Here is a 14,609-nt window from a genome sequence, read left to right on the forward strand (position 1 = left end):
TCGCAAAAAGCGATTTGATTGGTTGAGAAACCCGTGAAAATTAACTATTATACCATTTCCATTGAGGTGGATAAAGTGGCTTTAAAAATATCAACCTCGAGCCTTTATCCACCTCAATGAAAATGGTATAATTGTTAAATATCGTTATCAAAATAAATAAAATTCATGCACGTCTTTGCATCAAGAAAAAAAAATATGCACGACTGTTTTTTTTTTAATCTATTTTAGAGGTACTCTATGTCAAACCTAGGTACGTTCCCCCCTCAAAACCACAATCTTGTTTTTCTTGAAAAATTCGCTGGTCCCTCGAGATCATTAACTTGACAAAACCACCATGTAAAACGATGTTTTTACTACTCTTTTGCGAAACAAGAGAATAAAAAACATTTTCAAGATATACAAAAAATAATTATGCACAAAACGTTTATTATTCTATATATTCAATTCTAAAAAATAATAAATACAGTTAAAAAGAAAGAAGAATCAACAGAAAGAACAAAGATTTTATATAAAAAATATGTACAAAAATTATTTTCATCGATTCTATATATTAAACTCTAAAAATTGAATTAATAAATAAATAGAACACGCTAAACTCTCCTCTAGACTGCAAAATTCACTTAGAGGCCTTAGAAAATCTGATCAATGAAATGGGTAAAATTTGAAACGTCTAATTCTATTATCAAAAGTGCGACGAGATGAGGGGCAGTTGCAGCGAGGGAGCAAGCTTTGGTGAAGGCTTCCAACCATCAAGATCAATAACCTCTAGAATCTCGTTAACTTTTCTTTGTCGTATTTCTTTCTCTAGGAATGACATGCTGGAGATATAAAGAGAAAGTCATATAATCACAGGGCGGTAGCCAGGACAAAAATATGGTTTAACACTGAATTAATGGAGAAACCGTGTGTAAACTCCAGAGCGCGACTTTGGGTGTCTATGAGCTTGTCGATTAACGTGCCCATTAGCGTGTCTATGAGTGTGTCTGGGAGTGTGTCTTCAAGCGTGTCTGTTAGCGTGTCTATGAGCGTGTCAGTGAGTGTGTCTGAGTGTTTATGTGAGTGTGTCTGTGTGTGTGTCTGTGAGCTTGTCTGTGAGCTTGTCGATTAACGTGCCCATTAGCGTGTCTATGAGTGTGTCTGGGAGTGTGTCTGTAAGCGCGTCTGTTAGCGTGTCTATGAGCGGGTCTATGAGCGTGTTACTGAGTGTTTTTATGAGTGTGTCTATGAGTGTGTCTATGAGAGTGTCTATGAGCGAGTCTATGAGTGTATCTGTGAGTGTGTCTATGAGTGTGTCTATGAGCGTGTCAGTGAGTGTTTTTATGAGTGTGTCTATGAGCGAGTCTATGAGTGTATCTGTGAGTGCGTCTATGAGTGTGTCTATGAGCGTGTCAGTGAGTGTTTTTATGAGTGTGTCTATGAGTGTGTTAGTGAATGTTTTTATGAGTGTGTCTATGAGCGTCTCAGTGAGTGTTTTTATGAGTGTGTCTATGAGCGTGTCAGTGAGTGTTTTTATGAGTGTGTCTATGAGCGTGTCAGTGAGTGTTTTTATGAATGTGTCTATGAGCGAGTCTATGAGTGTATCTGTGAGTGTGTCTATGAGCGTGTCAGTGAGTGTTTTTATGAGTGTGTCTATGAGTGTGTCGTTGAGCGAGTCTATGAGTGTAACTGTGAGTGTGTCTATGAGCGTGTCTATGAGCGTGTCAGTGAGTGTTTTTATGAGTGTGTCTATGAGTGTGCCTATGAGCGAGTCTATGAGTGTATCTGTGAGTGTGTCTATGAGCGTGTCTATGAGCGTGTCAGTGAGTGTGTATATAAGCGTGTCTATGAGCGTGTCAGTGAGTGTGTCTATGAGCGTGTCTATGAGCGTGTCTATGAGTGTGTCTATGAGCTTGTATATGAGCTTGTATATGAGCGTGTCAGTGAGTGTGTCTATGAGCGTGTCTATGAGCGTGTCAGTGAGTGAGTCTATGAGTGAGTCTATGAGTGAGTCTATGAGTGTATCTGTGAGTGTGTATGTGAGCGTGTCAATGAGCGTGTCTGTTAGTGTGTCTATGAGTGTGTCTATGAGTGTGTCTATGAGCGTGTCTATGAGCGTGTTAGTGAGTGTGTCTATGAGTAGGTCTATGAGCGTGTCTATGAGCTTGTATATGAGCGTGTCAGTGAGTGTGTCTATGAGCGTTTCTATGGGCGTGTCTGTTAGTGTGTCTATGAGTGATTCTATGAGTGTATCTGTGAGTGTGTCTGTGAGCGTGTCTTGAGTGTGGCTATGAGTGAGTCTATGAGTGTATCTGTGACTGTGTCAATGAGCGTGTCTTGAGTGTGGCTATGAGTGAGTCTATGAGTGTATCTGTGACTGTGTCAATGAGCGTGTCTGTGAGCGTTTCTGAGTGTCTCTGTGAGTTTTTCTATGAGCCTGTCTATATGTTATGAGCGTATCTATAAGAGTGTCTGTGAGTGTGTGTGGGTGTAAGTGTATCTATGACTGACCATGAGCTATGGATTATTTGGTTGCCTTCACAAGCTTGACTTACCGGGGCCTAAGCGGGAGATCTTGCAGCGGGACAAACGTGTCGGGCACATACTCCAACCTACCACTGGAAAAAAGGAACTCAAATTTAGACAGTCTTCTTCCCTTGTATGTACTTAAGCCATCAAAGCTAGTCATCACAAGGAGACAGGAAAAACGCAACAGCAACAAATTTCCTATTCTCACTGGAACGCAAGCGCAAGAGCTCAAATTTAATTGATTTTTGTGTGTTTGTGTTAAACCAGTCCCCACTTGTATTACGCTTGCTCTTGATTCTCAGGATCCCAATTGAAAAAGATGCAACATATAATGTGGTACAACTAAGGATGTGAAGTCCATCTACTTAAGAATGAAATAAGGGTTAACATGGCATTTTTTGATACTTGGAATTATGATGATTTCCAAATCCCCAGGTCTCTACTCTAAGGGACAAAATTAGGACGGGTAACGTCCTGTAATAAATAAAGCACTTTCACAACAACGAACTTCAATCACAACGACACCCGGATTTTTGGGCTAACTTGGAAATTGCAGTGCTGCCTATGGGGGCCGGGGGGGGGGAAGGGGGGTGGTACCCCTCCTGTTCTTTCTAGAATTATAAGGAAATGACCAGTAGGGGATGTGTCGTCTCCCCCCCCACTAGTTATCTTGTTGTATCTGTATCGTACCCCCACTAGTTATCTTATTGTATCTGTATCGTGCCCCCCACTAGTTATCTTATTGTATCTGTATCGTACCCCCCACTAGTTATCTTATTGTATCTGTATCGTACCCCCACTAGTTATCTTATTGTATCTGTATCGTACCCCCCACTAGTTATCTTATTGTATCTGTATCGTGCCCCCCACTAGTTATCTTATTGTATCTGTATCGTACCCCCCACTAGTTATCTTGTTGTATCTGTATCGTACCCCCCACTAGTTATCTTATTGTATCTGTATCGTACCCCCCACTAGTTATCTTATTATATCTGTATCGTACCCCCCACTAGTTATCTTATTATATCTGTATCGTACCCCCCACTAGTTATCTTATTGTATCTGTATCGTACCCCACTAGTTATCTTATTGTATCTGTATCGTACCCCACTAGTTATCTTATTGTATCTGTATCGTACCCCCCACTAGTTATCTTGTTGTATCTGTATCGTACCCCCCACTAGTTATCTTGTTGTATCTGTATCGTACCCCCCACTAGTTATCTTGTTGTATCTGTATCGTACCCCCCACTAGTTATCTTATTGTATCTGTATCGTACCCCCACTAGCTATCTTATTGTATCTGTATCGTACCCCTACTAGTTATCTTATTTTATCTGTATCGTACCCCCCACTAGTTATCTTATTGTATTTGTATCGTACCCCCACTAGTTATCTTATTGTATCTGTATCGTACCCCCCACTAGTTATCTTATTGTATCTGTATCGTACCCCCCACTAGTTATCTTATTGTATCTGTATCGTGCCCCCCACTAGTTATCTTATTGTATCTGTATCGTACCCCCCACTAGTTATCGTATTGTATCTGTATCGTACCCCCACTAGTTATCTTGTTGTATCTGTATCGTACCCCCCACTAGTTATCTTATTGTATCTGTATCGTACCCCCCACTAGTTATCTTATTGTATCTGTATCGTACCCCCCACTAGTTATCTTATTGTATCTGTATCGTACCCCCCACTAGTTATCTTATTGTATCTGTATCTTGCCCCCCAATAGTTATCTTATTGTATCTGTATCGTGCCCCCAACTAGTTATCTTATTGTATCTGTATCATACCCCCACTAGTTATCTTATTGTATCTGTATCGTACCCCCCACTAGTTATCTTATTGTATCTGTATCATACCCCCACTAGTTATCTTATTGTATCTGTATCGTACCCCCCACTAATTATCTTATTGTAACTGTATCGTACCCCCCACTAGTTATCTTATTGTATCTGTATCGTACCCCCCACTAGTTATCTTATTGTATCTGTATCGTACCCCCACTAGTTATCTTATTGTATCTGTATCGTACCCCCCACTAGTTATCTTATTGTATCTGTATCGTACCCCCACTAGTTATCTTATTGTATCTGTATCGTACCCCCACTAGTTATCTTATTGTATCTGTATCGTACCCCCCACTAGTTATCTTATTGTATCTGTATCGTACCCCCACTAGTTATCTTATTGTATCTGTATCGTACCCCCACTAGTTATCTTATTGTATCTGTATCGTACCCCCCACTAGTTATCTTATTGTATCTGTATCGTATCCCCCACTAGTTATCTTATTGTATCTGTATCGTACCCCCCACTAGTTATCTTATTGTATCTGTATCGTGCCCCCACTAGTTATCTTATTGTATCTGTATCGTACCCCCCAGTAGTTATCTTATTTTATCTGTATCGTACCCCCCACTAGTTATCTTATTGTATTTGTATCGTGCCCCCACTAGTTATCTTATTGTATCTGTATCGTGCCTCCCACTAGTTATCTTATTGTATCTGTATCGTGCCCCACCCAGTGTTTCAAGGCCTGTTACGGCCCAGGTGATAAATACTACTTGAACCTACCCAAAACACACTACAGATCTTGTGCTGCCGAATTTATGGAAACTCCTGGAATATTCTGGAACTTGATAGCTGTTGTCGCCTGGGGATGCTACAGGGATACCATTCCTTGAGTCCCAAACTAGACAAAACGAAACATTCACACAGTTGGATATAATATCATATGCAAGGGGTTATCATACTGTTGCCTTGCTTTCTAGATGACTACACTCATCAGGAGCGGGTCCAGGAGTTCCAAAGGGGGAAAGGAGGCTGAATTCATTGTCCTTCCATGGATTTCCTTATCCAGAGCTGTAGCATGCCTCGAAATATTCAACTTCTTGATTACCAAGGCTATTGCCTGGGCTGGTGGGTATTTGAAGCAATGTGAAGCAGCTGAGCAGGGATTGTACATGTAACTGTATGACAATATGACATGACATATAATCTATTTTTCAGGGGAGGAGAGGGGGTGGAGGGGTTTTATCCGAAGTGGAGCTATTACTTGACAATTTAAATCTTGTGTGGGCTGGGGGGGGGGGGGGGGGGGGGGGCTAGTTACAATTCACATTAAAACATGATTTATGTAGTCAGTAATCTGTAGTCAGTAACCTTTTTTCTTGGCTCCCAAAGCTTTACTGAGTGTTAACTCTACTGGTCGCCTGTAACACACTCTGCCCGTGTCGTCTGGCGTGGCTGTTAGTCTGCAGGGTGTTGCACCGTGAGCTTGTGTCGGGGCACTTGGTATAACAACGTCTTGGTCATGTTGTAGAGAGGGATACTCAGGCTTCAAGTCTGAAAAGAGGCACATACCTTAATTTATTTTTTTACAGAATTGTGAGCAAGAATCTTGCACAAATAGGGAAAAGTTTTTGGTACTAAGTTAGGTAGAGAAACAGATACAAAGGCAGGGTCGTAGCAGGGGGTGGAGCGCTGGCAGCCTGCCCCCCCTGCCCCCAATATTTTCAAAAATTATAAGGAAATGTCCAGAAGGGGCGTGACTGTGTCCCCTAATAGTTTCTAAAGGCTATCATTGCAAAGACATGAACAGTATTTACAAACCTGGTACGGTAGCTGCCCTCTCAGTACTTTGCTGTTGTGTAGGTATTGAGTATTTCTTAGTTGAGGTTGACACTGTTGGAGCACATCGTAAGCGGGAAAACCAGTCCTGTCCAGTTCCACCACTAGCAACAAAAAACACATGATAAACACATATTCAGAATGCAGTGCTGATATGCTTTTAAATGAACAAAAATGGACAGTTGAGTTTTGTTCAATCCATGAAATAAAGCCACTAAAATTTAGAAATGAAATGACCATGCAAGCCGTGCTTTTGTTGCCGCCATGTTGATGCTGTATTGTGTAGAAACGGTGCTGACATGACTATCACAACCAGCTCGCTTAAACCTGAAAAATAGCTATGTATAATGCTTGGATATGCATCCCTAAAGATTTAACTCTGAATCTTTGAAGTTAATTTGATGTAGTTTATCTGAAAACATGCATAAACTGGAACTAACAAATGACGAGCACGCGGTTAAATTGTGCTAAATTAAAAAAAGTTTGTCTTTGCCTGCTTATAAAAATTGTTGCAATACAATATTTGGAAAACCAGTACTTTATTCCGATCAATAATTATGTGGGCAATATTTGTTCTTACTATGTCAGCCCATAAAATTCTAAGGAAAAAGAGAAAATCTATAAAAACTGAAGAACTGGTGTCATTTTGTGTGCGTCAGTCAAAAAAACTTGGGCGTGAAAGGGTTAAGAATCTAAACCACATTATTTTCAATCAGCCAGTAATATAACTGCCAATCACTCATGGGCTGGATGCCACATTATATGGAGCCAGGTCACAAGATCAACCAAACAAAAAGAGAAATTACCTTTATTCTTAACAAAGCACAATTTCTGGTATTATCATCCCTAATATCCTTCAAACATTTCAAGGAAAATCCAATAAGAATCAACACTACTGGCAGAAATCAAATTACTTACAATTTACTATTTTCCTGGACATTTGGATGTGACAAAGCATTCTGAGGGTGTGGTCGCCAGCCAGGTTCCCCAATCGTCCGGCTGCCAAAACCATGCAGATAATACGGCTTTATCCTTGGGCGAAGGCTATGACCAATACTGTCTTGTTGAATACCTATCAATCAATCAATCAATCAAATCATCAATCAATCAAACCATCAATCAATCAAACCATCAATCAATCAAACCATTAATTAATCAATCAATCAATCAATCAAAAGAAATAGCAGGGCACTTGGAAGACAAGATGGAAAATGGTTTTGGGAACAGAAAGAAAAAAAAAGAAAACAGCAAAATTTGGAAAAAAATCTCTATATTTAATTATACTCAGAGGTAAATACCGATCAACCTAACGGCAAAATGTGGATCGGCAGATTGGCTGAGGCAGATTGGCAGATTTTACCCCCAAATCCGAAAATGCATATTGAATTCTTGAAATGAATAAACAACAGCTTGGAGTGTAAAACGAAGTCAGATAAAATTTTATCCACCAAATAAATGAAGAGAAAACTAAATAGTGTCTGTGTCTTCTAATTTATTGTGAGAAATGAGACAATTATGTTCTGGCTAGACTCAAGCTACGCTTAAAATTTCCTGATCCAAATGGAGAGCTGTAGATTTTGATTAACCAGAACCGGTGCACTATTGCCCCAAAAGCTATCATGCATTCATAAAGAAGTAGGGCAACCTATTTTACCCATCTGTGGTAGTTTCATAGTCTAAGAAATGATTTTGGAGTGTAGAGGAAAAAAACCATTCTACAATACCTCTAATCAGTGGATAAAAATCTGATTTTTTTATCCACAATGGATAACTTTTAATTTGCAGGCTTTGCGCAGCTAAATCTTTACTTGGGAAAGTTTCAACTGGAAAATGATTTATCCAGGTTTCCGACAACTGTTGTTTTAGCTTATTTAATCAAGAATTTTGCAACTAAAATGTTAGCCAAGAAAATCACAACGAACTGCCCGCAACTACTGCCAACTCTCCTGCCAACGGTCATAAACATCTATGGATGCTTCACTGTGGAATAGTATATAAAATTCAAGATGTTTTATGATTGTTTTGAATAACTATAACTATGAGTTATTGTTAGTTAAGTAACTTAAATAAGCTTAATATAAGTATATAACTTAAGCAACAACCTGTTGATTACTTAGAGCGCTTAAAAGTCAAACATTACATTCCTAAAGAAAAAATAAGCCAGGGATATTTCATTAATCTAGCATTCACTTTAAAGGTTCTAGCAAATTTAACTTTTACTACATCCAACATTATTTCCGACAAGCTAGGGATAATTACAAAACCGGTGAATTCCACGGCGAAAATATGTCATAAAAATGGCCTACTTTTGAGAACACTTTGACGGCCCTATTGTTGATAATTCGAGAATTAGCTGGATAACTGCCTCGGACTTATTATTCTATCTGTTTCAATGATAAAACTGGCCTTACAACTTACCATTTACTGAGTCTCTAAAGCGCGGGAGAGATTCTTCCTCCATTATCTCCGTCATTTTGATATTTACAAGCGGTTGCTATGGGAATGTATACACTGGACAGTTCTTGAATCGTGCGGGCAGCCTGTGGTAAAATTTAAGTCACGAAAAAAGTAAAACGAAAGGTGAATCCAACGATACTAACAAAAATTTGTGTAGAAATTAAACACGAATGGAATGAAATGTTCGGCTCGAACCCATGGCTTGCTCATGACGAGTGTAAAGACCTAAGAGGTTTGTATGGGTAAAATCACCCGACGAAACTATTGATAATTGAAGTCAACCGATAACGATTGATAACAACTCATGACCAATGATAATCAAGCCAATTAATAGCTGGGATGCATCAAATGAATTGATAATAATTTATATCATTTGATAACAGGAGAATTTGAATAAGTATCAATTGTTATTATTTGCTGATAATAATTGATGGTTACTTAGTAAATTGATATCAATTTATTATCAAATACATTATGATTATCAATTGTTATCAAATGGAAAAAGGATTGTCTGCTTAGTTAACCCTATTTTTGAGCTGAATTAACAAAAAGCAGACTGAAAACAGATACCTCCCCCCTATTCTGAGTTTTATACAGCCCGTCAAAGTCAAACACAGCTGCACCTAGTCAGCAGTATCCAAGCTTTCCAGCAGTGCTTTGCGGTCCCCACTTTTAATCCCTCGTCGTTGTGCTGAAGCCAGCACAAGTTGATGGTTGCTCGATTTTTCATAAAAAATACAGCTATGAGCATATTAGGAGAGTGTCTCAGGACATCATGAAGTATTTTGGGGCATAATTGAGTGCTTTGCTTATGGATATTTGCAAGCAAAGGAGGATTCATGATGATTTTTTCTTGTTCGGCTTTGCCTGGATGAGAAAATAATTTTCTAATGAATCACCACAGCTCTCCTAAATGCTGTCTTTTCTGAAACCAAATTGATTCCAAAATTGTTTACACTGCTATTCTGGGTCTGTATGACCTCGAATTGATTTGTTTGGCTTCGGGGTGAAAAGACTTATAAAAAACCATCTGACTTTGGGAAGAGGAGTGTTGACTGGCCCTCCCCTCGTGAATTTTTCCCTGAATCTCCCAGAGTGCTTTTCAATCCGTAAAGGCATCTTCATGGTCTTACAAGCCTTCAAGGAGTGGACATTGTGTTTTGAGGCAATGGAAATGAACCTGGAGGATCAGAATATAGGTATCTATTTGTGTCTTAAGCTGTGTTTGTTGATCTCTCTTCCTTGTGTGGTATTTTGAGCGTTTTATTGAGAGGGGTGATTCGGCTTTTCTTTCCTTGTTCAATTTGAAATTTGTCAAAGAACCTGTGCTATTATTTGGCTTAAGAGTAGTTGCCAACACCTTAGCAGAAGTGATTATGATGAATGCTGAATGAGTTTTCAACCAAAAACACAACTGTTTTATTTTATCATTTTTGCCTTTTTTATTACAAATACACAACTTTTCTTTTGTTGTCATTTCTTTAAATAATAATACCTTTGAATTTAATTTGTACAAATGTATGATATAAACAAACTGCTTAAAAAATACAAAAATATTAACTTGATGAAAGAAACAATGCAGAAAATATGCAAACTTTATGTACAATCTATAAAATAAATTCAATATCAATTCTAAACTCCAGGTAGGGATCATGTTATGTTTTGTAGATAGCCTGAAATGAAGCAAACAGAATTATATGTTACTGTCAATCAAAGACTTATAAGCTTTTAATCTTGTGAATCTCACAACAAAAGTCTAATCACCAAATTGTTTCCAATCATGCTGTCACAGGCCTCAAGATATTGGGGGGCACGATACAGAAACATAAAGAAAACAGGTACATCCACGGCCCTACTGGTCATTTCCTTATTGTTTTTTAATACAATAAGGGCGCTCCACACCCCTATTGGCCAGTTTCTTATAATAATGGTGGCACAACCACACCTACTTGTACAGGGTGTGTAAGAAAAAAAAGAATTCTTTTTAACTAACAAAATTTAAAATAATAAGCTCCATTTTATTGGCAGAGTAAAACAAAATAATGCATGGATAATTATGTTCCATAATAATAATAATAATAATAATAATAATAATAATAATAATAATAATAATAATAATAATGATGATGATAACAATGATGATAACGATAATGATAATAAAAATAATAAATCATTTTTTTACCATAAGCCTTCCTGATTGTATTCTTTATGTCCTCAGGGCTGTTCAGGTCAGCTTGCAAACTTGGTGCAATATCAAGCTGGTAGCTTGGTCCATATGACAGGAAATGCTGGCAAGAGAGAAAAAGTCCATATAGATTATCAAAACAATAACACACAACTCACAAAATATTGAATGCTAATTATTTTTGTTTTGGCTTAGATTTTTAGGTAATGATTTGATATCAGCCTTCTCAAAACCAGCCGGCTGCCGGCTCAACAAGCCAACTCCTATTGATGTTTGACTGTCTCCATCCAGACGAAGAAGATATCATTTTTGTTTTGTTAGTAATATCTTCGTCAACCAAACCGCCTCAAATCTAGCAAGGACCTGTTCCTAAAAAAACTATTTGAGAAGGCTGGATAAATGCATTTCACTAGTGGTGTGACCCATGATAATAAAGCACATCTTATTACTAAGAGTTCCAAGAGTCTTTTATGCAGAGAATGTGATTGTCCTAAAAGTTTACCTCATGTTCTGGGATGTCGCGTGGGAGGGGCCTGTTCAAAATGACACCTGTCACATATGTCCAGCATCGAGACGTGTTGACCATATTATAACCCCCACCACCCAGGACAAGCATGGGTAAGTTCCATCCTTGGAGGTACTTGACGCAGCGACCAACGGCAAACTGGGTGAGGTTGAAAGCCTTCATTGGGTCACCAGCTAGGGAGTCCACACCACACTGACAGACAATGGCATCTGGCTTGAACTTGGCCTTTACTCTGGACATAACCCTGAAAAAGACAGATATGCAGTGAGTAATAACCCTGAACAACATAAATATGCCCTGAGTCAGAATACAAAGTAGTTCCATTTGTTATTTACCGCAGTTCTAGATGGTAATGATCTGAAGTCACATGTTTCCAAAACCAAACGTGACAAATCATTGTTTAATTTTGCCATCATTAGCTTGCATTAAATTTATCCTTCCAAACTCTAATAACTAAGAAATGCTAGAACAAAAATAATAGGTATTCATTAGCATATAGATAAAATTATTTCTATGAAATGGTTTAAAGGTATTTAGGGGAGCCCTTCCTTTCCTATGTCCATGGTTCCTATTTTTCCCCTTATTACATAACTTGGATGCCCTGACAAGCAAGTAAAAACATACAGCTTTCGGCTATCATACCTTGTGAAGACTTCCACAAAAGGCCTGTCTGTGATACCGTCCTTTAATGGGACATTCAGTGTGTAGTATCTGCCTTTGCCGTGTCCCACTTGACAACAGGAGCCAGTACCTACATTTAAAGACAAGTGGTACAGTAAGCTGACGACTCTCACATGCATCATTCAGGGCTCAATAGCCACAAAGCCTGACACAGCAGGCTCAACACATTAGCCAGAACTCTCAAGAGTTATCCAGTCTGGATCAATATTTCCCATTTTTGGAACAAAAATCTCTAACCCTAAAAAAACGATGTCTAGAGACTTCTTCAATAGCCTTAAGTCAGCAAAACATTCTAAATAAAACCTCCCGTTCAAGGGAATCCCCTGGGATTCTTTTATTGATCAATCAATTTAGTAAAGAGAAACTTTTGCCTTCTTTCAACATACCTGGGAAAAATCCAGAGGAATATTTGTGGAAAGAGACAGTCATGACTTTGGGAGTAAAGGAGAATGCGTCCTCCACACCGTCGCCATGGTGAACATCAAGGTCAACGTACAGCACCCGGTCATACTTCTCTCTCAACTTGAGGATGCCCAGCACGATGTCATTGATGTAACAGAATCCTGCTGCTTCGTCCCTGGGCCAAATGAAATGAAACAAAAAGTCTTAAGGGAATAGCCCTTGCAATAAGTCACACATGTGTTTTGCACGTGCCACACCTCTTCTTCAACTTTTTTCTCCCTCACAGTCCCATAAAAAGCATAAACCCTTAACTACTTCCTGTGACAAATTTCTTTAAAACTTAAAGTTACATGGGTACAGCCAAAAAGTGTACATATGTCAGAGAGGCTTACAAACATGATCAGAACATTTCTGTCATAAAATCTTTGCTTTTGCTTTTTGTTAATGACTCATGGATGAACAGTTGACATGGATTGGGCCACTGATGTATCTTTGAGCATGGTGCCAACCGCCTTGCCAGTTAACAGCTACCTTTGCCTGGCCAGTCTTCAACATATCAGCAGCAAGCAGTGTCGCACCAGCAATCATGGACACACAGTCATACATGTCCTCAAAAGGTGGACAGTCGTAACCTGAGACATCAGAGTAAGAAATTCTTAAAACAGTCAACTTTCTCCATATAACAAATTCTTGTGATAGATTCTCCAAGATTTGCAAGCACCATATCACCAGTGATCATGTTTACATTATAATTTTACAATTCCCTAGTTTGCTGGTGGTCGAGGTGATGATGATGGTGGCAGTGGTGATGATGATGGTGGTAGTAGTGGTGATGATGATGGTGGTGGTAGTGTTTATGATGAAGGTGGTGGTTATGTTGATAATGGTGGTAGCGATGATGATGTTGATGATGATGTTGGTGGTGGTAGTGATTTTGATAATGGTTATAGTAGTGGTAGGGGGGATAACAATATTTTCTTACCTAGACCAAATTCTACAAGGTCTTCACATTCCTCACTCCCATCACTGACGGCCTCTGCTGCACGCCTCATACAGTTCACATACTCCGATGAGTGAAAAGCTGCCAATTCTGACGCAGTTGCCTTCCTAGGAGCTATTACCCTAAACACAGACATCCATATTAGTATTTTTTTTATTTACTTATCTGAGCAAAATATGGCTATTTTATTTGTTTCTGGAGAAAACTAAAATCTCTAAAAAAAATATCTGCTAAAAGAAAAAAAACCTAGCGATTCAAATCAAAACTAAATCAAACAACGTCAATGATAAAAAGGCCATGAATTAGTGACTGAGTTTTTATTTTCCAAAAGCTTGAAATTGCTCATTGGGTTATCTGTGTCCTCGAAAAAACTGCAAGTTCTCGACAGAGTAAGTTATCCAATTACTTCTGTATTTATCACATCGAGTCTTAACAACTCAAGGGGAGTCAAATTTGCTTAAAAAATTTGAAAAAAAAAACTCCTACAATTTTAGAGGATTTGGCAACAAAACAACATTTTCAAGACCAGCAAAGGTGATTAAACTTTCATAGAGACAACTACAAGACCAAAAGGCAATCAATATAGAGGAATACAGACCTGATATTTCTGTCTTTCAAAAGTCCATAAGCCTCTATCAAGGAGCTGGTTAGACTCGCCTGCGAAGGGTAAAATATGGTCATGTTCACAAGACACGAATATTATTTTGGCGCCCAAACAAAATTATACCCGTTACCGTCGCTTGCCCCAAAGAAAACTCGAAGTTTTTAACCCAAAGAGAGGAATTTAAATAAAAAAAAGCCACACTAACCCTTCCTGTGACTTTAGGGAGCTTATCGCAAAGGTTGACGGAGTCCTCAGAGTGGATGAAGGCTACTTTGGGTAGTAATTCCCCATGCATTCCTTCGTCCTCGTCCGAAGACGCCATGTTGATCGCTTGAATTCAAAAGTGCGCGCGAAAACGACAATGAACCAAAATTTTCCACAAGGGAGGGAGAGGTGGGGGAAGAGAGACAAAACTTTTACTGTTTTACTGCAACAGAAAAGGCAACTTTTTTTAGCGCCGTTTCAGTTATGGTTATCATGTCTCCATCATACTTTTAAGGTATTTTCTTTAATTATTTGTCCTTCTAACGTGCAGGGTTTTTTCCCCGGCGCAAGAGTCAGAGAGAAGACACAGGTAGACCAAAACTGGATCGACAAATTACTGAGACC

General features: G+C 38.8%; 2 protein-coding genes and 1 long non-coding RNA gene across 3 annotated transcripts; 1 reads left to right on the forward strand and 2 right to left on the reverse strand.

The window, feature by feature from the left end:
- Positions 1–332: 332 nt before the first annotated feature.
- Positions 333–8,696, reverse strand: LOC5503646. The gene is made up of 7 exons (XM_032371944.2): positions 8,564–8,696; positions 7,064–7,217; positions 6,128–6,249; positions 5,678–5,860; positions 5,090–5,207; positions 2,532–2,594; positions 333–818 (listed from the first exon to the last, which is right to left on the reverse strand). The coding sequence occupies exons 1-7, from the start codon at positions 8,616–8,618 to the stop codon at positions 683–685; spliced, it is 831 nt and encodes a 276-aa protein (XP_032227835.2). The 5' UTR covers positions 8,619–8,696; the 3' UTR covers positions 333–682.
- An 11-nt stretch (positions 8,697–8,707) lies between these two features.
- LOC116608636 lies at positions 8,708–11,239 on the forward strand. The gene is made up of 3 exons (XR_004292723.2): positions 8,708–8,834; positions 9,697–10,440; positions 10,821–11,239. It is a non-coding gene; the product is annotated as an uncharacterized LOC116608636 (long non-coding RNA).
- On the reverse strand, positions 10,030–14,585 carry LOC5503654 (histone deacetylase 8). Its single transcript, XM_001624609.3, has 9 exons — positions 14,206–14,585; positions 13,995–14,053; positions 13,379–13,518; positions 12,887–13,028; positions 12,381–12,571; positions 11,956–12,064; positions 11,290–11,557; positions 10,785–10,890; positions 10,030–10,275 (listed from the first exon to the last, which is right to left on the reverse strand). The coding sequence occupies exons 1-9, from the start codon at positions 14,320–14,322 to the stop codon at positions 10,253–10,255; spliced, it is 1,155 nt and encodes a 384-aa protein (XP_001624659.2). The 5' UTR covers positions 14,323–14,585; the 3' UTR covers positions 10,030–10,252.
- Positions 14,586–14,609: the final 24 nt, after the last annotated feature.

The sequence above is a fragment of the Nematostella vectensis genome, chromosome 14, assembly GCF_932526225.1.
Source record: "Nematostella vectensis chromosome 14, jaNemVect1.1, whole genome shotgun sequence".
Taxonomy (NCBI): domain Eukaryota; kingdom Metazoa; phylum Cnidaria; class Anthozoa; order Actiniaria; family Edwardsiidae; genus Nematostella; species Nematostella vectensis.

What these genes read in the sequence shown, in the direction of transcription:
- LOC5503654 (XM_001624609.3), bottom strand. Translation starts at nt 14,322, where the DNA reads ATGGCGTCTTCGGACGAGGACGAAGGAATGCATGGGGAATTACTACCC. An exon ending in GGTTGGCACCATGCTCAAAG is followed by an intron (nt 12,572 to 12,886) that starts ATACATCAGTGG and finishes CATTTGGCCCAG; the next exon opens with GGACGAAGCAGCAGGATTCT. An exon ending in TTTGTGGAAGTCTTCACAAG is followed by an intron (nt 11,558 to 11,955) that starts GTATGATAGCCG and finishes TGTCTTTTTCAG; the next exon opens with GGTTATGTCCAGAGTAAAGG.
- LOC5503646 (XM_032371944.2), bottom strand. Translation starts at nt 8,618, where the DNA reads ATGACGGAGATAATGGAGGAAGAATCTCTCCCGCGCTTTAGAGACTCA. An exon ending in AGATCTGTAGTGTGTTTTGG is followed by an intron (nt 2,595 to 5,089) that starts GTAGGTTCAAGT and finishes CCTTTTTTCCAG; the next exon opens with TGGTAGGTTGGAGTATGTGC. An exon ending in GATCTCCCGCTTAGGCCCCG is followed by an intron (nt 819 to 2,531) that starts GTAAGTCAAGCT and finishes TTATATCTCCAG; the next exon opens with CATGTCATTCCTAGAGAAAG.